General features: G+C 47.9%; 2 protein-coding genes across 2 annotated transcripts in view; one reads left to right on the top strand and one right to left on the bottom strand.

Annotated features, from left to right (window-relative positions):
- UBN1 (ubinuclein 1) overlaps window positions 1-13,075 on the top strand; it is a 21,965-nt gene extending 8,890 nt beyond the window's left edge. Inside the window, exons 8-17 of the mRNA XM_010282773.1 lie at window positions 367-496; window positions 725-843; window positions 1,338-1,466; window positions 2,471-2,614; window positions 5,620-5,670; window positions 6,847-6,889; window positions 7,221-8,447; window positions 9,864-10,116; window positions 10,418-10,507; window positions 13,023-13,075. Of these exons, the coding sequence (XP_010281075.1) occupies window positions 367-496; window positions 725-843; window positions 1,338-1,466; window positions 2,471-2,614; window positions 5,620-5,670; window positions 6,847-6,889; window positions 7,221-8,447; window positions 9,864-10,116; window positions 10,418-10,507; window positions 13,023-13,075 (2,239 nt within the window). The remainder of the gene's footprint in view (window positions 1-366; window positions 497-724; window positions 844-1,337; window positions 1,467-2,470; window positions 2,615-5,619; window positions 5,671-6,846; window positions 6,890-7,220; window positions 8,448-9,863; window positions 10,117-10,417; window positions 10,508-13,022) is intronic.
- Window positions 13,076-17,111: 4,036 nt separating this feature from the next.
- The window catches only part of PPL (periplakin), a gene marked incomplete at its 5' end in the record, with an annotated part of 8,519 nt that continues 4,817 nt past the window's right edge, over window positions 17,112-20,813 (bottom strand). The window contains 2 exons of the mRNA XM_010282886.1: window positions 17,112-19,796; window positions 20,303-20,395. Of these exons, the coding sequence (XP_010281188.1) occupies window positions 17,112-19,796; window positions 20,303-20,395 (2,778 nt within the window). The remainder of the gene's footprint in view (window positions 19,797-20,302; window positions 20,396-20,813) is intronic.

Below are 20,813 nucleotides of genomic sequence, written 5' to 3'. Positions count from 1 at the left end.
GAAAGAGTTTGATTCTATATTATCCTGCGTTCCCCCGCCATGGTATCTGGCATGAGCAGCGTGTATGTCTCATTTCATTGCCTTATGCTCCTGCACTTCCGCTGCCAGGAAGGCCTGCAGAATAAATGAGACTTGCTGCCATCCTTTTGTTCCTTTTCCAGATATTCTGAAACTAGAACAAAAGGCATAGCTTGGGATGAAGGGCTTGAGTCCGTTGATTCTCAAATCTAAAGAACCGTTGTGTATTTTAGCTTGTACTTTGCCTGCCTGCCTTCAGCTCCCCCGGCTGCATCAGAGTCGCATTTGTGTTGCTTAGAGAACCCCTGCCAGGTCCCTGGTCAACGTTGTGTTTGTGTTGCTCTTCAGCATAGAGCTGCAGACCCGGGAGCTGAACAGCCAGATCCGGTCAGGGGTGTACGCCCACCTGGCGGCTTTCTTCCCGTGCAGTAAGGACACTCTGGTCAAGCGAGCCCGTAAGCTTTATCTCTACGAGCAGGTGAGTGAATTTGGCAGCACAGCCCTGTCTCGTGTGCATGTTACCCCTGATCTTCCAGAGCAGAGTTGTCGTCTACCTAACATGGTGGTGTCCTCCACTGAGCATGGTTCAGGCACCACATCTCGGGGTGTGGATTCAGAAATGGCCAGGTCTCGACCTGCCGGATTTGGGTGTCTCGTCTGGAAGCGCGCCATGTGGAACTTCAGTCTGTTCTGTGATGTGCTCTAGGGTGGCCGATTGAAGGAACCTCTGCAGAAGCTAAAGGAAGCCATTGGAAGGGCCATGCCAGAGCAGATGGCCAAGTACCAGGAGGAATGCCAAGCCCATACTCAGGCCAAGTTTGCCAAGTAAGCTCCTTGTTTGCACCTTATGCACCGGTAGCTCTTCTCAGCAGGCTCATTGTGACCTGTAGGCTGCTCTCATGAAGTTTACCACCTATTTTTATTCTGTAGTCAAAAATTGCTGACGAGCCTTAACTGGCCTAATTAAGCTGTGTGCATTCTTTGTGCTATTTATGCCAATGCCAACTACAGCAGCATTGATGGGACCAGAACTTGGCTGAAGTGTTTAACTTCTGTGCGGGCCCGTCTTTAGGGACATGGCGGTCTGAGAACTTTCAGGGTGGATTAGTCCCGTGGTTTCTGTTACACAATATTGGGACATTTCTTAACCTTGAGCACTTAAGTCAGCTTGTACCCAAAGCAAGAGATTTAGGCCCTCTTCCCAGGCATGTGTTATCGCTGACTATTGAGACCTCTGAACAGTGTTGTTCCAAGATCTTTACTCCTGTCCCTGAATCTCCAGGACAATGACTTCTGCATTATCTCTGTCTCCATTTTAGGATGCTGGAAGAGGAAAAGGACAAAGAGCAGCGAGATCGGGTTTGTTCTGATGATGATGATGATGAAGAAAAGGGAGGGAAGCGCGTCATGGGACCACGAAAGAAATTTCAATGGAATGATGAAATCAGGTTTGCATAATTTAAGTATTAAGTGAACCTGTGACATGTGTGATTTTTATGCAGTTGGAAGCGAAGCCTTTTGGTATTTGTATCGTGTTTTCAGAGCAGTGCTGATCATCTGTAGTAACAGTTAGCCTGGAGATTTGTGGCAGACTGTGCTGTTTATGGAAGCCACCGTTGCATTTATTAAATCTCACCCTTAATTTGCAAAACCGAGCTTATTTCAGGCACAGGCCAGCTCTGAGAGAAGTGCTCAGAAGCCTCTGTGCTGAGGCCAAAAGAGAGGGACAGACCTTTGGGAAAAGAAGGAACTTGGCCGAGTTGCTGAAATCCTACAGACTAGACTCTTAACAAGCCCGGATTTCTGGCTGTGAAAGCAGTTCAAGCCAATGGGGATCACTGCCCCTGGCACCCAGGGGTCTGAGAAAGAACAGGGTGCTGGGTGAAGGGGAGAGAGTGAAAAAGGGTAAAATGAGACTCAAATCACACTGTTGTCTTCATCTTACTCTGTAACAAATTGGGGTGCTGCTCCGTAGGTGGCTGATTCATTTAAAACAAAAGAAGCTTCATTTCGTGCCTTCTCATTGCCTCTTGGCATGAAGCTCTGCAGAGAGGTTCAGTTCTGCGGTTGTTAATGATGCCTGTAATTCTGGCACGGGTTTACTATCTCTGCTGTTTCAGGAGATTAAAATGGGAAGGGGTAACAAGGCTTTTCTCCCCTGGTGCATCTCTATGCGTGCACACACAGAGCGAGGAACGTGCCTTTCCCTTCCTCTTTCTCGTGGAGGCAGTGCAGGGTCGGTTTTATTCGCAAGGCGTTGTGCAGAGCCAGGCGAGTCTTAGTGTATTTATCCAGCCCTGGATAAAGAGAGCAACCTCCAACCGGGGACGCAAGGCGTTGTGCAGAGCCAGGCGAGTCTTGGTGTATTTATCCAGCCCTGGATAAAGAGAGCGACCTCCAACCGGGGAAAGGTAATCTGCGTAACTGTATTTGAAATCTTCCTGTTCTTCAGGGAGCTGCTTTGCCACTTGGTGAAGATTAAGTTGGATGGTTATGACCTTGACAAGAATAAGGCTCAGTCTCTAGAGGATTATGTGAAGACCTTCCTAGATGGAGAGGTGAAGCCCCTTTGGCCAAAAGGCTGGATGCAGGCCAGGTGAGCAAGAATCAAGTTGTACTCCAGGGATTCCTTCTCATAGAGGACCTCGGAGGGTCATTAGTCCTGCCTCTGTCCCAAGAATGGCCAGCTTCCAAGTTAGATCAGAGTGCTCAGTGCCTTGTCCTGTGGAGTTTTGGAAATCTCCAAGGATGGAGATTACCACAGCATCTCCGGGCCCCTGTTCCAGTACTTAACCACTCTTCATGAAATCTTTCCTCCTTATTTCCAGTCAGAATTCCCCTTGTTGCACTGAACTGAATATTCCCTCTTTTTGCTTTTTACCATGCGCCTTTGAGAAAGGTCTGGCTCCATCATCTTTGTGGCTCCCTGCCCCTCCCACTCTTTAGGTAGTGGCAGACTGCCATTAGGTCCCTCCTTGATCTTCTCGTTTTCCAGGCTAAGCAGTTCCCTCCACCTCTCCTTGTATGCCATGTGTCCCTGTTCCCCAGCCATCTTAGTGGCTCTGGACTGTCTCCAGTTTGTCGACATCTCTCTTGTATTGTGGGGACCCTGAAGCTGGATACTGCATCCAGAGATGATCTCACAAGTGCCAAACAGAGGGGAATAAGCACTTGAACTGCTGGCTGTGCTCTTGCTAATACCTGCCGGGATATAGTTACCTCTCAGCAGTACAGCCTTGCAGCAGTGGCTCATGTTCAACTTGTCCACCAGGACCCCCAGGTCCTTTTCTGCAAGGCTGCTACACAGCCAGTTGGCCCCCAGCCTGTGTTGCTGGCATGAGGTTATTCCATCCCAGCTGCAGGACTTTGCGTTTGTCTTTGTTGAACTTCACAAGGTTTGTGTTGGCTCCTTCCTCCAGCCGTGTCCAGGTCCCTGTGAATGGCAGCCCTGCCCTCCGACATATTCTCCCCCCTCCCTCAGTTTTCGTATCACCCTCAAACTTAGCGAGAATGCAGTCCATGCTGTCATCCAGGTTGTAAATGACAGTGTTGAGCAGTCTTGGCCCCCATATTGACCTCTGATGGATGCCCCTGACAGTGACAAGTTACAAGGTAGAACTGGGACTGAGGTAAGGCTGACTGGACTGTGGTTTCTTGAATCTGTCTTACAAAGGATCACTTTGTAGCCTGTCTCACAAAGGATACGTTTTTCAGACGCTGGTCTTCCTGAGACCCTAGAGTATTCCCAAAAGAAAGCAAAGCAGAAAGCTTTAGGGGCTTCAGACTCGCAGTAGGCACCTCAGAGAGCAGAGTAAGTAGGAATTTGGTGTGGTTTTCTTTACCCTATCTGGTGTCTTCACTGCCCTCTCCTGCTCTTTCACGCCCTCCATCATCAATGCCATTGAGATGGCAACTGCAGAGAGCCATACAAATTGCAGAGAGTAATTCTGGGACTGCCATCAGCTTCTGGCCTGCTTTGTTTTGCTCAGTAGTTTTAAAGAAAGGACACCTGTACAGTCTTACTGCTGGAATCTCTGTCTCTTTGCTTTTAAAGAGCTGGGCAGCACTGTCTTCTTCTGTCTGCTGAATTTGCTTTTTGGGTTTCATGGGGGATAAAAGGAGGAGCAGTTCTTAAGAGCAGTAAGTATGAGTAGCACCATACCATTTGCACATGAAGTACAGTAATGTGCATGGTTGTAGTGTGTTGTTTTAGTGTATAGGAGCTGAATGACAGCATTAAGAGGTGGGTGGAGATTCCAGCTTAGCTAATGAAGATGCTACCAGCTTGGGGGTCTTAGCTTGACAACTTTTATAAACGCTTTTCTTTGCATAAAAGGAAATTAAAATCTTTTCCCCCTAGTTTGTAGGTGAAACTGTTCTTAGGCATACAGATGTTCACCTAAGACTCAGTGTGGGAGGGCCTTCCAGTGAAGTTAACTACAGAATGACTGAATAAAAGTGGTTTTCCTGGTTGCTTTCCAATGGCTCAAAGACAATGGTTTCTCCTGCTGGGACTTGATGGAGTTGGACTTGATGATCCTTATGGGTCCCTTCCAACTTGAGATATTCTATGATTCTATGACTTTGTGGTTTAAAGACAGAGGGTAGACTGACAGACACACAGAAGGGGAGGGATTGGCAACACTAGGAGAATTGTAAACAATTTTCTGGTCAAGTCAGCTTGATTCACTGTCATCATGATCACAGAAGTTCATCTTTAAGAGAAACTTGAAGGTGGAGAGAGTAGCAACTTTGTGTATGAATTCAGAGAGGCCCTGCCATGATTCCGCTTTCTCAGGTAGTGCTCGAAGGCGATTAACAGAGCATAAGGTTAAAATGAGCTTCCTTTTTAAAAGAAAAAGGATGACAAAAGTCTTTGTCAGGCTGTTAATTGCAGACGGGAAGCATATTCCATATGCCAGTACTGAAGGTGTATTTATAAGCTTCTCACCCTGACATCTAAGGCAGCAGCTGAGTGGCAGCTGTTTCAGGTGAAATAGTGTTTGCGTGAGATTCTGGTTTACTTAGCCTCAGTAGTAAAAGGGTTTGGATGAAGCTTGATTTATTGGTTGTGGTTAGTCAATTGTTACAGAAATGGTTGTGCTGATTTAAGAAGTCACCTCAGCTGTTTGCTGGGGACACAAAGGCAACAGAGACATGCAGTGTCCGAAGGCTTCTCATCCATATTGCTGTATTGAGGCAGGGGAAGGTAACCTTTCTCTCTGGAAGTTGAAGAGCTCTTGGATGGTCTGCCAGCTCTTGGATGCTCTGTGGCAGCAGTAATGCCCAGCTTGAATGCCCAGTACTGCCTCTCCAGTTGGCTGTAGAGCTTTTTAAGCTGGTAGAACTTTTTCCTTAGTTGTTGTCCAACAACTGCCTTAATGGCCTTTCCAGCGCCTACAAGCATAGCTCCCCAGAGAGGGACTTGTGCGGGGGAGTTCAGCAGGATTTTCCTGGAAAAGGGATGAATATTTGTTTGCTCTCTGTGGTTTTAATTTCACCGACTCCCCTGCTGTACTGTGCAGCTCTGTCTCCAGTGATCCCAGCTGCTCTACTGGGTCTTGCTGGATATCACTTCTCATTGCTCTCTTCCCTTCTTAGGACACTGTTTAAGGAGAGCAGGCGTGTACATGGACACCTCACATCAGTCCTGTGAGTATCGCGCAGCATTCCTTTGGAGTGATAACTGGTGAACTCCGTTCCCCGGGGCCTGGGTGGATCATGCAGAAGCACCTGAGCTTGCTTGTCTCCCGTCAGATAGTTTGGCGCTGCTTCATTTGGGGAGGTCTAGGGAGAGTAGCTGTTTGTGTGTGACATCTCCCGACGGCCTTCCTGAGGTGCTTTAGCCTTACAGTGAGCTCAAAGATAAGAACTCTGAAGCCAGGTTGCCTCCTGGCCTTGTTCAGCAGACTGGAGTCAGGCCTCTGTGCTAGTCCCTGGGAGGCAGACGAAGGTAAAACAGAGTGTGATGCCAGCACTGTGATTATTGTTACCTGTTCAGTCGGTCCTTACTGGGTTCTGGATTCCTTCTTTCTTGTTGCCTGGTTAAAGCAGGGGTACAATGAGCTCAAGCTAGCGAAGATGGGTGAAACAGGCTTGTGGGTGGCAAACCAAGAGAGCCATCGGAATCCAGCTGGGCAGTTGCTTTAATGCCAAAGGGTCTCATGGATCTTGCTGGCAGTCTATAATAGATGATGATATGGACTTAGGCTGATGTCTGTTTGACAGACGGTCCTGTTCTTGGCACTGGATGAGTGAGGGGAAGTGTGAGAAAGAGTATGAAATAGAGTGTAGAGTCATCCTTCCCTCAGCCATACCGTTCTGGCAGTTCAGGGATGTCTTGTGCCAGAGATTACATCTGACCAGACCAAATGATCTATTTTTCCGTGAATTTGGCAGATGCTTTTGCATCCTTGACTTCTTCTGGAAACCTAAAAGAAATGGGTAACTTTTCTCCAAAACAGTCTCTGTATCAGTTTCTCTCAGGGTATTGCTGTAGTTAGGTCAGCAGTGGGTTCCTGTAGTAGCTCCTAGCCCTGCAGCCAGTGCAGGTTGTGTCTGTTGAGTGCTTTCACTGCTCTGCTACCATTTCAAGACTCTGCTCCGCTCCCTAATTCATTCCCCTGCGTGGGAGTTGGGGCTTCCTAGAGCAGCAACCGAATGTCATACGGTTTTGAATCCTAGCACCTGAGATGCTGCCTCTGTTCCCTCGGTTCTTTGCAAAAGACTCAGTGGATCATCATTAACAGGGCCCAAGTGTTCTCCCTAATTGGACACTTCCCTGCGGGCATTCAGTGAGCCATGTTTCTTTTGTCTCCCTCAAAACAGGGCGAAGAAGAAAGTTATAGGTCCTACTAAGGTGAAAGTGAAGGTGAGTTCTTTGTTTTCTGGTTCTCATGGTTGCCATACATCAAGAGTCAAGTGTCTGCCATCTTAAATCCTATACTTGAGCCTTGTACCTATACATTAGGTACAAGGAAGTTGTACTTTGAAAGAGCTCTAGTCACTATCGGACTTGAAAAAACAACTAGAACGGCAGCTAAAATTCATGGCAGCAGCGGTTGGGAGGGAGGTGGGGGCCGGCAGGCACAGAACATGCCTATTCTGCCTTGCATCACCAAATTGGGCACCTTCCCTTCCCTTTTCAGCAGTAAACGCTGCCTCTGTTCTGACTCTGCCTTCTCTTTGTGATTCTGTTCCAGGAATCTTCCTGCAAGCCAGATAAAAAGGTGTCGGTTTCTGTTCCTTCGATGCACTCAAGCAGCACCTTAGCTCTGTCTTCAGAGCCCCAGGGAGGAGCTCTGGGCATCAGTGCCCAAACCAGAGAACTCCTGTCCCTTGGGACAGCCCAAGCAGCCAGCAGCACTGGCACTTCTGCTGCCTTCATGGATGACTCCTTGGATGAGGACTTAATTCATAATCCCACTTCCTCCCTCGAAGCAGTCTCTAAGGAACTGGCTGTGCTGAACAGCAGAGCGGGAGGGAGCCCTGACTTTACTCTTCCTGGAGCTCCAAAAGCTCCACCAGAGAAGATCCCAACTCTTGCATCCTCAGAGGAGAAGAGGACATTTCCAAAGTCCAACCCTTCCCCTACATCATCCTCTGGTTCCCTCCAGTCTCCTCTAAATTTCCTGGCTGAGCAGGCCCTGGCATTGGGCCAATCTTCTCAAGACAAAAAGACAGAGAACTCTAATTACAAAGAGCTCTCCTGCCAAGCCTCCCCCAGCAAAATCCTTCCTGATGCACACCAGGCTAAACAGAAACACCACAGCCTGGTCCGGCCAGGCCACGGGCCTCAGACCTCCACCCCAGTGCCGAGTTCTCAGGTGAAGGCCTTTCACTCAGGCAGCCAGCTACAGAAAGCTTTCAGCTCCCCAGCTCCGTTTGTCAAACTGCAGAATCCCAAGTCCTCCTCCCCACTGCCCCAACGCTCCCTCCTCCAGCAGGTCAAGTCATCAACCAAAGCTCAGAGCTTCCATTCCTCTGCGTCACCAGGCAGCACCCAAAACTCTGGCAGCTCCCACAAGAGCCCAGGGTCATCCTCATCATCTCTTGGCTACACAGGAAAGCACTCAAGTGGCTCTAGCTCTTCAGGACAATCTTACAAGTCGCCCTTCGTTTCTGGTTCCCTCTCCAAACACGGGGCTTCTTCCAGCAGCTCCTCATCTGGAGCTTCTGCAAACCAGGGCTGCTCCTCTGGGAGCTTGCTGCCCAGTGTGCAGACCCCTTCCTCGGGCCAGGCGTCCAGCCGCCCGTCCTCAAGCTCCTCCGTGAAGAAGACGCCCGTTTCACAGAAGCTGACTCTGGTGGCACCTCCCGGAGGTTCAAATGGAGATTCTAGTGGGGGCACTCAAGGGGTGGCCAAATTGCTGACCTCCTCCCTAAAGCCAGCTGTTGTTAGCAGCACCGCATCTTCTACCTCTGTGCCGGTAAGCAGGGGTGTGCTGGCCTAGCCTAAAGCCAGGAGTGTCATTGTGTCATTGTATGGCATTGTGTCAGGCCATCTCCTAACGTGTTCAGGCCTGCCGTAAAGTGGTGACTTCAAAGGAATTTCCTGAAATTCTTGAATGTCTGTCTGGGTCTCGGCTGTCTGGGCTAGGAATTCCTGGCCTTTGCTGTGAGCTGGCACTCCAGAATTCAAGCTTTCGTTCTGAGCTTAAAGTTAACAACTAAGCAAAATCCTGTTGGTACCTTCCAGACTGCAATTTTTGGATAGGCTGTGTACTGTTCTTGCCCTGACTTTGTGAGTTACAGGGACAGTAAGGCTCCCGTTTGGGTCAGGAGGAACTGCAGTAAGGCAAGTTATCACAAGAGCTAAAAATCATTGCATAAACTAAAATTATAATGATCAATTTGTTGTTAATCAGGTCTGCAAACTTGGCCTTTCTTAAATTATCACAAATAATTTTAGTATTATTGCCACTCTTTTCCATGACTGACCTATAGAATAAATAAGCTGTGATACCGGGCTATAAACTCAAAATGCCTGCCCAGCTTTCTTTGGTCATTATCTCTGTCCTCTTCCTGTTGCTCCCTGGTTACTACTGAAGTGATGTAGTAGTAGTACATCACTCGAGTACATCACTCGATGTACTCACTCGATCGAGCTCGGTGGCACACTATGGAATTCAGGGGCTGAGTTCATTGGGATATAATGTCTCATGAAGGACTCGTGGGTTACCTATACAGACTTTTGTTATTCAGCCATTGTATTTAATGGTAGAAGGACCTTAATTTTCATCTATAGCAAAGGAGTAATCATTCCTAACGCTGTTGTATTAATTTGTTGTGGACTGCTCATACCTGTCTTCTCTTGTGGCACGTGGAAATAGCTGGGCACTTAAATGAATATATTTAAATGGGCCTGAAAACAGTGTACTGCTCAGCCTGTGTACCTTGTCTGTTACTGAGAGAGAGCTGAAAAGCATTTCCCAGTGGTATCTCTCTCCATGGGAGAGATCTCAAATAACATTCTTGGGTTCAGGGTACACCAAACCTTGTTGCCTCGAGTTGTCAGCAGTGATATGCTGCTAGAAGTGAGTAGGAAGCATCCTCCCTGGAACTCACTCCCTCTGCCTAATGGAGGCACAGTTCCAGACTCAGGGAACAACAGAGTGAAATCCGGGATGATCACATTTAGAAGAGATACAGCAGCTGTATTGCCAGTGTCCTGGGCACCTCCAGATGGCCTTAGGAGTTGGCAGCTCTTGGGCCCTGGCTGGGAGGGCGCTTCTTGCAAGGAGGAATACCTGAGTGCTCCATGTTTTGCAGTTCTTCTTTAGAGTATGAAGGATGCTATGCCTTGGTTTTCCTACTCCTGACTGGCCTTTTCTGTTGCTTTTCAGAAAGGAACTAGTGGAGCTGTGCTGCTAACGAGTTCTTCCTCCTTAAGCGTACTGGCTCCATCCTACAAGTCCGGCAATCCAAAGCTGCCAGCTGCCCTGAGCTCCACCCCGTTAGGCATTATCTCTCCTATTCATTCCTTCCCTCTTCATGTCATCTCCTTCAGTTCAGATTCCTCCCCAAAAGCAGGAGTATCAAAGGATGCAATAGTTACGGGACCTGCTCCAGGAACTTTCCACCACGGCCTTGGCCACAGTGAGTATCCTTCCTGGTCATGCGTGTGTGTGTTACTGTGTGCCTGTGCTGTCAAATAACAAGAATGCCAATGCTCTGCTGCCCATCTCTCTTGCTGCTGCTTCATGCTCTAGTTCACACACTTATATCTCCAGCAGTTGCATTTGGAGAACCTTGGGCACATCCCTATAGCTAGCCCAGAAGTCCCAATAGCTGGAAGCTGAGCTACAGGCTAACTGCTGCAGCTCTTCTGCTCATTTCTGTCTTCGATGTGTATTTGTTCTTTTTTTTCCCCTTCTCCTTTCTTTGTTTTTCTCTCTAGGTCTTCTAGCTGGCTTGCACTCCAGCCCCCACCATGCAGCGCCACTCCCACATTCTGCCCTGTCCACTCATTTACCGCAAAGTTTGCCAGGTAACTTGTCAGACGGTCATCTCTGTCTTCTGCGTCGTGAGTCATCCTGTATCTCGGCAGATACTTCCTCTAGGGGTTGTCCACGTTGTCCGAGAGGTGCGGTCGTCGCTAAAGCCCGCGGCCTCCCCGAGGTACAAAGCGAGGTGTAGCCCTCCGTCTCCTTTCCTGTTGAGTTAGCCAGGGCAAACTGGTGCGTTCCTGGAATGATGCGCTTACAGCAAGTGTTGGTTCCTGGAGGTACTCGGCGCTGCCGCTTGCGTCGTGGTGAAGGATTAGCCTCCTAGGAGTAAAGCTGTGCATGTTTAGGCACAGTCTGCCAGGACTGCCCAGGAATGAACATTCTGCCTCCGTGGAGCTTTGTTGCTGGTGACCTATATAAAACGTGTCAGCCCAGAATGTCTCGCATCTGTGCGCTGAGCTAATTGCTTCCATCTCCTTCGTGACAAGTTTGTAGTGGAAATGGAGACTGCTTCGCTTGGTGTTGACAACATGATAATTTTGCAGTTAAGCCTGTTCCTGCCCCAGCTTGATGCCTGCAGAAGCAGTGCATAAAACGGGAGATTTCCGAAGAGCGCCTTCTCTGCCCGCAAAAGGAGGCCTGCCTGGCGGGCTGCGAGCGTGTGTAAATACGTAGCACTGTGGCAGAAGGAGAGGAGTAAGGGGGATCCATGCAGCATTCAGAAAATTGAAATGCAGGGCCAGCAGCTCGGGCTTATCTGCTTCAGGGAGTTGCTGATCCCTGTTGGTAATCGCTATTTCTGCTTTCTTGATCAAGTGTTCTTTAGCAGAACACAGCTCCTGTTGTGATTGTCTTACTGGGCAACATGAGCCTGATTTAGGAGTGGATGTGCTAGCCTAATGTTGTGCCCCTGAGGCCATTAGATGTGTGGATAACCTGCTGGGGTTCATGTGGCCTCCCGTAGCAGTCATGGGGTAAAACGCCCTTGACTGCTGAGTACAGTGTTTGTTTGCTGAAGAGAGGAGGAGAGTGCTGTGCCCTGGTGAAAATTCACAGAATTCTGCTGAAGTTTGTGTGAGGTAGGTGGTTACGCCACCCCGATGCGGCGGAGCAGAAGCAGCAATCCCTGGTGTGACAGGTCCTTCCTTCCTGTTTGTAAATTCACAGTTACTGGAGAGCGAGGTGGTTGATTTTGGTTTGAACATGGGATGTGAAATGTATTCTGTGTCACTACGGAGGAGTTCTTGGTCCCATTATTTGAGGGAATTTAGGGCGGTTACTTCACTGTTGCTTATAGGGCTTATAGGAAAAGAATTTTTTGAGGGACTGCTGCTCTTAAGCAGGTCATAGTGCCAGAAGCCGCGAGCAGGCAAAAGGTAATTAGGAATAAGTGAGGAAAAACTGACCACGGAGACAGCTTGAGCAGGGACCCACTTTCTCACTTGGTGTTTTCACCCAAGAGATTGGAGACTGAGCTTAGTGCTATCATCTCTGGGAATATTATCAGTTGTCATGCTTTGGAGGAGAACACAGTAGGTATTTAATACATTTTAAGATTATGGTGGCCACTTATTTTTGTGGCATAAGTGATGGTTGGCTGTATAAGCAGATGGCCACAGCTGCATTGCTCTGTCCGAAAGGTGCGAGGACTCTGGTGTGTTGGGAGGTTGCTACAAATGCAAGGAAACATTGATGTCTTAAATAAACGTGCTTAAACCAGCATTCATCAAAAAGCGTTTGAGCAAGGAGCATCCAGTGCTTGCTTGTGTGGTGTCACTGCTGCGTTTGCTGGTGGAGGTGCCTGCGTGCTGGTGCTGTGGCGATGGTTCTGACGGCTTGCTTCAGAAATGTGATATGCTGGGACTGAGCTCTTGCATGGAAAGAACTGTCCTTGTCCTGGAGAAGAAGCTGTTGTTAAGGCTGCTCAGTGCCACTGCTGCTTAACTGCACATCCCAGTACACCCATTTGTTCATCATAGCCTGATGGTAGTTGTAACTACTCCTGGAAAGCTTCTGCTTCCTTGAACTTCCTTCCTTTTTCTCTCTTCAGTGCATTTTCTCTTTTCCCTCCATGTCTGTTCCTTTCTGTTCCTTCAGTGGTTAGATTCCTGCGATTGCTGTTGCTGTTAGTGGGCACCTAAAGCCTTCATTACATCGGCAAAGGTGTACTAACAGTGTTATTTCAAACCGCCTTTAAGTGCAAGGCAGCAAGCACCATATATTTCTAGTGTCCAAGATGGGGAGACATGGTAGGGTGGCTTTTAGAGAAGGGCATAGGATTAACTAGTCAACGAGCAATCGGATCTATGCTGTGGTGCTGTTGCTGGGAAGTCACAGCAGGCCCTCGGCGCTTCCCACGTCCCTTACTCAGGTGCAGAGGCAGAGCTGCTCCCAGTTGTGAGATGTCTCCAAGCACATCCTCTTAACCCCCGATTCCTTGGTGCTGGAAAAGAAAAGTAGGTCTCTCTGTGCAGAGGGAACTGGCTGCCCCAGCTGCACGCAGCTCCGTGGAGCTGATGCCGAACCCCCTTCCCACTTGGTTTTATTTTCTTTCAGATGCTTCTCAGCTTCACGGCAAAGGGTCCAATGCACAGCAGCGCAAGTTGTGACGTCTGCGAGGAGGGGAGCTAGAGCACACATAGGATAAAACCAAGAGGAACAGGTCATGGATACCGGCTGTGTCTTTTTTTGTTGGTTGGTTTTTTGGGTTTTTTTTCCTCATGACAACTGGAGAGACTGAACCGCAACGAGGAACTCATTGGTGCGTTTGCTCAGAGGCTTTCAGAGCTAAGCCCCACACAAAGGGCCACCTTGAGCCATGCCCTAATGAGAGCGGCGTTTTGTAGCACTGTTTTATTTGCTGCTGCCCTTCATGCATTCCCTGGCACTGGCAGGAGCTAGAACTCGCAGGGGGACTCGGGTGGCTTGGCTTTCTTGCCGTGGATTCCCACCCACCTGTGTCTATAATCTGCCAAGTACCTCCAAGTCCAGTTACCTCCTTGGTCTCCCAGTGGAGGGTGTGAAAGGTGCTTCTTTCTTCTGCTTTGGATTTACTTGGATAATTCTAGCACTGCCAGTGCTTTCTGAAGACATTTGACTAATTTTTCAATTGTACTATAAAACTGTGCTACAGTTAATTGGAGGACTTAACGTTTCCTGTGTGGTCAATCTAACGAACCACCTGATGTTCCCCTCTGGAGGAGAAGGAAGACTTGAGAGAGACACTTGTAGTCATTGACTCTGAGAATTCTACTTCTTTTGGGTTTTGGATTTTTTTTTTTTCCTCCGAAGGGATGCTTTTTTCCTGCTCAGTTTTATCCTCATTACCATCGAACGCATTGGATTGAATGGGACACTTCTCAGCATGTCACATGTATAGGTAGACATAATTCCAGTGCCTTTTATGGTGGAGCAAGAGTGGACTAGTGACACACATTTCAGCCCTATTTTGTGTGCTCCTCAACCCTTTTTTAACCATTCTGTATTTAAAATGTATTCTGTTTTATTTAATAGAGCTTTTTATGGTTGCACATCAAAAAAAAAAGCTGCACTGTCTGGACTTCAGTGGTGTCTTGGTGACTGCGAACACAGTACCAAATCCAGCAAGAGCACCAGTTCTTATCCGAGTTTGTGCAAGCGGGTTCCAGACCCTCCCCTAAAGCCATTCTTTCCTAGGGTCGTCAGTTATGATCTCTTTGGTGGGCAGAGGGAATGATCCAGGTTAACCAAGGTCGCTACTAGTCAAGTGAATTCCAGAGAATAATATTGCTCTCCTCGATGATTTCTGCACTAGGATCATGTGCTTGTCACAGCTGCAGGAACGGGGACCATCTAGAATTGAGGTGTGTCTTTTATTTTTAATTTTTTTAACTCTTAGACCTAAATACTTCTCCTGAGCACACCCTTTCGGTCCGTGCATAGCTAAGGGGCAGGCTGTTGTTCCAGCTGAGCTTTATGGGTTTTGATTCCCCTGCTCTTCCTCCAGTCTGCTTTTCCTCAGGCTCCCACAGCCACATCTGAATTGTGCAGTAGTAGCGCTGATCCGCATAGACTTTACTGGTATTTCAAGCAGAAGCTTGCGGCCTTCCTTCTTGAGCTTTGAGGAAGGATGCGCACACTGAGTATACCAGCAAATATCTGCTAAGGTTTTCCCCTTTTTTGGTAAGATTTGAGACGGACTGTTTTCAATTTGAGCTGATACCTAATTTCCCAAGATCAGCACATTGTTTGTATTTTTCAAAAAAAAAAAAAAAAAAGCAGCTCAGATTTAAAATTTGTTTACAGAAGATACCTAGGTTGTAGCAAAAGAGCCAAAGACAGAACTTGTGTTACTAAAACTAAGCACAGCCGTTACTGATGGACTCTGAGCAGTGGATGTCGCATGGTTCCCGTTGAAGGCCTAATCCTGAGAGGTACGTTGCACCTTCAACTTCCCACGGTGGCTGAAAGAGCGTTCAAACACCTGGCAGGACAGGGACTCTCAGCGAGTGACTCGAGGTACTGGTTCTACTCCCTCTCTTTGCTTTCACTTGAATGCTTCTGCTGGGAAGCACCCTTGTGCGTGGCCAGAGCAGAATGCCCTCCTTCTAGGAATTCAGCGAAGCCTCTTGCCTCAGGGAAATGTTTATTTGGTGGAAATTCTGTGGGATTTTTTTTTTTTTCTTTACATGCTATAATGAATGAGTGAATGGTATGGAGCAGAGTCGCAGCAAGGCAGAACCGCGCCGAGACCTGACAGCTGATGGGGAGCCAGGAGTCTGGCATGTCTGCCTTGACGAGGCAACTTGCAACGCTTTCGTGATGGTGTGGGGAGGTGAGGCTCCCATGGCACTTACTTAGCATGGCAGTTCCTTTCAGGTGTAAGAGCTGCGGTTTACTATTATATATTTTTTTTGTGTGTGTTGGGACTGTCTTGCTGAAGATGGTGGGGGTGGTATGAAAACTGTTAATCTTGTACAGAACAACTGAATAAATTGTTTCAAAGTTTCCAAAATGCTTTTTTCCATCTCCTTACCTCTAGTTCCCTGACTTGCTTTTCAAGAATTTTGTGTTTCAGCTTAGATGATCATCTCTTGATCATCTGTTTCTTGAGTGAGTAATGATTTGTTTACTGTTTTAACTAAAGTCTCTCACGCGGTAAGTAAATTACAGCTCTGTTTCTAGCCACCGTGGTAGTGGAATTCCATATTCTCATTCAGTGTGCTCCCGCTGATGCTTGAAGTTGACATCTGCTGGAAGGAACAAGTCGGGTTCAGATCCTGGAGCAACGGTGGGATCCTGTGCGATCGTTTCATTCGCAAAGGTAAAATAACGGCGTTGCTCCGCAAAGCCAGGATGGGTGTGCAGTGAGTGCTTGCGGCTGCTTTTGTTGACGGCAGAGGTTACTGGCGTTCAGATATTAGCCAACCTAGGCTATATAATTAGGATATTATTTGGGAAGAAGGAAACAAACATGCTCTGGACGTGGAAGCTGCTGGCACCATCCCAGCGTAATTCCCTCTCTTCCTGCAGCAGCAGTCCCAGTTGTTAGTGCAGTTTACTCCCACCTAATGCTGCTAATTAGCCCCAGCTCTAATGCTGCTCCTGCAATTTTCCACTTGGAAAAAAGTCAGCCGCTAAAATGAACAATCTTATTTTTTTAACTTTCACTCTGAAATGGCATCTTTCTGTAAAGCCAAAGATCAAGAGACTGCCGTAATCAATAAAGAAAAAACAACTTCTGATTGGAACCACTGCATTTTTATTTTGTACTATAAATAGAATTCCCCTCTATTTCCCATTCCCTTACACAAGTAACTGAAACATGTAGCTGCATGTAACTCCATCCAGTAAAATACCAGCACAAATGGCTTTTAACCATGAGGTAAGCTAACTTGTGTTTCGAAGGCGCTCTGCGTTTGGTTACAGTTGCATGCTTTACACTACCCTCTTGTGTTTGGCAATGCTGCCATCTCTTCACGTACTTCTTGGTGACCTCTGTGGTGTATGAATGCTCCTCCTGGATCTATGGCTGACGCCATCAAACTACATCTGCTTCACTCTTCCCCAGCAGCATAGGCATGTAGGTGAACAAAATGATGGTGTTTAGGTATTAATGTGGTGATACTGAATTGAGATGTGTAGCACACCTTTGTTTTTATAGAGCTGGTTTTCTCAGAGGATGATCCCATCATTTAGTCAGTTGTCCACGATGAAACTGTCTGGCTTACCAACATGCAGCTGATGTAACCAGCTCCTGCTGGTCACCTCGGAGTCATCTTGACCTTCAGTCTCTCTAATGACTGCTGTATACAGCTTTTTATGCGACCTACGTGAGTATATGTTGAAGGAAACTGCAGGTTCTACTGAGCCTTTGGACTTCAGGTACTTCACTGTCCTAAGGCTTTTCGTCTCGGTTTTTGTTAGGTTGAGTGATTAGGTAGGGATGAAGAGGGGGAGGAGGTTTTGCTGTAGTCCTGACACTTGTGTTTTCCACTACTGGTGGTGCTCTTCTGCAGTGTATGACAGCAAGCAGCGTGGCTTCGTAGCATGGCTGGGGCAGAGGCTGTAGCATTTTAGAAGACGCAAAGGAGGGCAAGGGTTTGCAGTGATCTGGTAGTCTAACAAGTGGTGCAGCTCTGACTAGCTGCTCTTAAGAAAAAGTTTCTAAAGTGGAGGGAGCGCTGTGTAATTACTTCCGGACACCAAGACTGCCAACTCCTGGATCGACATCTCCTTGTTGAGGTAACTGTTGTACTGAGCCATGGTTAGCCTTCCGCTCTTCAAGGCATCCTCAATTGAGAACTCTCTACCAGACTTCCTGTCAAGGATCACAGACGATTCCCCATTGGGACCCTTTATTGAGATCTCCTCCCAGTCACATTCCTGACTCTTCAGTTTGACAAACAGGTTCCATTCGATGAGGCCAAACACATGAGCTTCCTCTGGAGACATTTCTTTTCCTGTATCGGGGTCAATGACCACAATGGAGCGCCTCAGGTGGTTCTCTCTTTGTTCCCTCTTGATAGCCACTGTCTTGAGGCGATTCTGGAGTTGCTCGATTTCTGCGTCTTTTTCTCTGGATAACTGCTTCAAATCATCTAACTCTCTTTCCAAAGCTTGGAATCTGGAGTCGAGGTTTATTCCGCTGTCCACGTGGGTCATGTTTCTCAAATCCCGAGCTTCTGTTGCTGTGAGTTCAATCTCTGACTGCAGTCTCCTTGTTTCCATCAGCAGGTTCTGTTTCTCAAGGTGGAGTTTGTGGTTTTCCTCCCTTAGTAAGTCTAGCTCCTTTGAGGACTTGGAGTTGTTGAATTCTACCTCGGACAGCCTGGTTTCGAGGCGGTTGATATCTGCATCTAGCTCCCTCTTACGCCTACTTTCTTCTTCCAGGTTGCTCTTCAGCTTTTGAATCTCGTACTCTGTGTCTCCTTTGTCCACCTGGACGCTCTCTGAAAAGACCACTTTCTCTTTGACCTCCATCTTCTCCAAAGAAAGGAGCTTCTTTCTCAGTGCTTCTAGTTCAGTTTGTAAGACTTGTCTCCGGTGCTTCTCTTCTTCCAACTCCAGCTTGAGGAGGGAGTGCTCCTTCTCCTGCTGGGGATCTTGCTGAAGGATCACTTTCTGTTTCACAGTCACTCGTTCTGTTGTCTCCCTCTCCTGTTCTTCTAACTCGTTCAACCTAATCTTCAGCCTCTGCACCTCCAGTTCAGCCTCTCTGCGGGCCTGTCTCTCTTTCTCAAGTTCTTCTAGCTGACGCTCTAGCTCAGACCGCCTCCTCTGCAGCTTGCGGAGTTCTTCACGGAGGCAATCAATTTGCTTCAGCTCGCTCTCAATGCTCTGAGAGAAGGAGTTGACTTCAGCTTTCAAGGCAGGATCTTGCTCATACTTCACTACTTCCTGTTGGACCACTTTCTCCTTCACCTGGGCAAGTTCTTCCTCCTTCTGTCTTACTTTGTCTTCTTGGAGTAGCCGCTCCCTCTCCAGGTCAATGTGTTTCATCTGTTCATCTGCTAGCTGCACTCTTAGAGACTCTACCTCCTCTCTAGTCTTGGGGTCTTCCCTAAACTGCAGAATTTCTTGAACAACTTCCTTTGTATGCACTTGAGGTTTGGTATCTTTCAAAGCTTGTATCTCTTGTTTCAGCTGGTAGATCTCCAGGTCAGCTCTTTCAATTGCTCCTGTCCTCTCTATGATTTCCTCTCGGAGTTGCTGTAGCTCCTTTTCAGTTTCAGGATCATTCTTGTACTTAATGACCTCCTTAATGACTTCTTTGACTTCTACCAGTGGCCCTCTGTTCTTCAGAGCAGCCAGCTCATTCTGGCAGCTCTTCAGCTGTTCGTCACCACCTCGGTATCTCCTCTCCTGCTCTACCAGCTCCAAACGAAGGTTGGCAACTTCATTTTCAGCCTTGGGATCTGGGCGCACAATCTCACGCACCTTCTCCTGGACAACCACCTTGGCGTTCTCTTCCTCCAGCAGCTGGATCTTCCTGAGCAGCTCAGCCTTTTCCCGCTCATTGGAACGACCCTTGGACTTCTCATCTTCGTACTGGCGCCGGAGCTCATTCACCTCCCTCTCAATGGCTAGGTCTTTCTCTACCTTCAGCACCTCCTTGACAGTAATTTTGCCCTCGGCAATGGCCCGCTCCTTCTCAAGACGTTTGAGCTTGTCCTGGAGGAAGCTGAGCTCTTCCTCGTGCTTCTGCCGAAGGGCGCTCTCCCTCTGCTTGTTCTCTTGCAACATCCGGAATTCCATCTCCAGCTGGGGATCGTTCTGCAGCTTCAGCACCTCCTTCTCCGTTACCTTCTCCTGCTCTTTGTTCTTCTCGCTGGACAGCACAGCGATGTGTTGGCGTAAAAGGATGACTTCATTCTCTCTGGTTCCTTCCTGCCTCCTGAGCTCTTCCAGTTCTTCTTTGAGCTTCAGGATTTCATCAGCTTGAGCCTTATCTTGTTCAATACGCAGTACCTCTTTCACTATATACTCCTGTCCTCCTTCCCTCTTCTCGTGCTCCAAAACACGCAGCCTGATTTTAAGAGCCTCCAGCTCATCCTGGAGCACCTGGTTCTTGCGCTGCTCTTCTGCTAGGTTTTGCTGCAGCTTGTGGAAGCTTTCCTCCAGCTGGGGGTCAGGCACTTTCTTCAGCAGTTCTTTCTTAACGACAGTTTCTTGAGGCTTCTGGTTTTGCAGGTGGACAATGTTGTTCTGGATGGCTTTGATCTCCGCTTCTAGCTGCTGCCGACGCTGAGTCTCATCCTCAAGTTCTTTCTTCAACTTCCAGACTTCTTCCACGGGCCTTACGGATTTTTTGGTCTGGACAAAGTCCTGTATCACTTGAAACTCTGGTTGCTGTTGTTGAAAAGAGAATGTGTAGTCAAAAACACCCGAATAATCATACTTTTGGTGCTCATTTTCAGTGCCTCCTGTGACAAAACAACAGGAGGATGTTGAGCTCGGTTAATGGAGGTTGCCTATTGCAAACCCTGAACAGGACGTATTTGCAAGCAGGCTGCACTTGAACTGTTGTGTGGATTCCTAGCCTGAAAAATGCTTTCTGAGATGCCTGTTGCTGTCAAAACAAAGCTTTTTAGCCATGAGGGATGCTAATTCTGGCATGAGTTTGGCAAAAGAAATGTTAAAAATTACATGGAGCTTCCTAGGGTGAGTGGGAGATGGGACTGGGAAACACGGAGGGATTGTCCATCTGATTTAAATTGCCTGCTGATTAATGATTTTGGAGGCATGAAACACTAGCTAGATTTGTTTTCAGTTCAGCTTGTAATAGCAAAGGCACACGCATATATTATTTACACAACTGTACTTTCAGTATCGTGTTGCTCCTGGTGATCGCTTACCTGCCGCAGGAGGCTCTGAGCAAACTCCAGATTCTGCAGCCGTTGTTTATTCACAGCGTTTACTTCGGTGAACTTGGCTGCCAGAACAGCTTCCTACGGAACAAAAATGCACTGAGAAAAGGCGGTGGAACTAAGCGCTGCTTGGTCAAGACTTGCTGCGTAGAAACAATGGCCGGGCCCTAAAGAACCCACCCTGGGTGCTCTTCTAAAAACCTACAGCGGTGATCTGCCAAGCTTTGGGGGAGGAAGAGTGATTCTCCTGCACACGGACTCTCGTGGTCATACTGTACGTTTCCTACTCAAGATATGCAAAAAGAGATGCAGCCGAGGAAGGACGGGGTGGACACTTCTGGTTGCCTGCCTCGATAGGCAGGATGAGTTTGAGGCAGGCAGCAAACAGATCCTGCGTAAATGAGTAGCTTGTGACCTGCTCTTGCCGCAAATATTTCTATCTAGCGTGAAGTCTTCGGTGGTGAACTCTCACTCTCTGTTTGAAAGTCTTGGCGAAAAA

This window comes from Phaethon lepturus, unplaced genomic scaffold, assembly GCF_000687285.1.
Source record: "Phaethon lepturus isolate BGI_N335 unplaced genomic scaffold, ASM68728v1 scaffold6270, whole genome shotgun sequence".
Classification (NCBI taxonomy): domain Eukaryota; kingdom Metazoa; phylum Chordata; class Aves; order Phaethontiformes; family Phaethontidae; genus Phaethon; species Phaethon lepturus.
The sequence above is the reverse complement of the archived record's forward strand: the minus strand, read 5'-3'. Positions and strand labels throughout refer to the sequence as shown.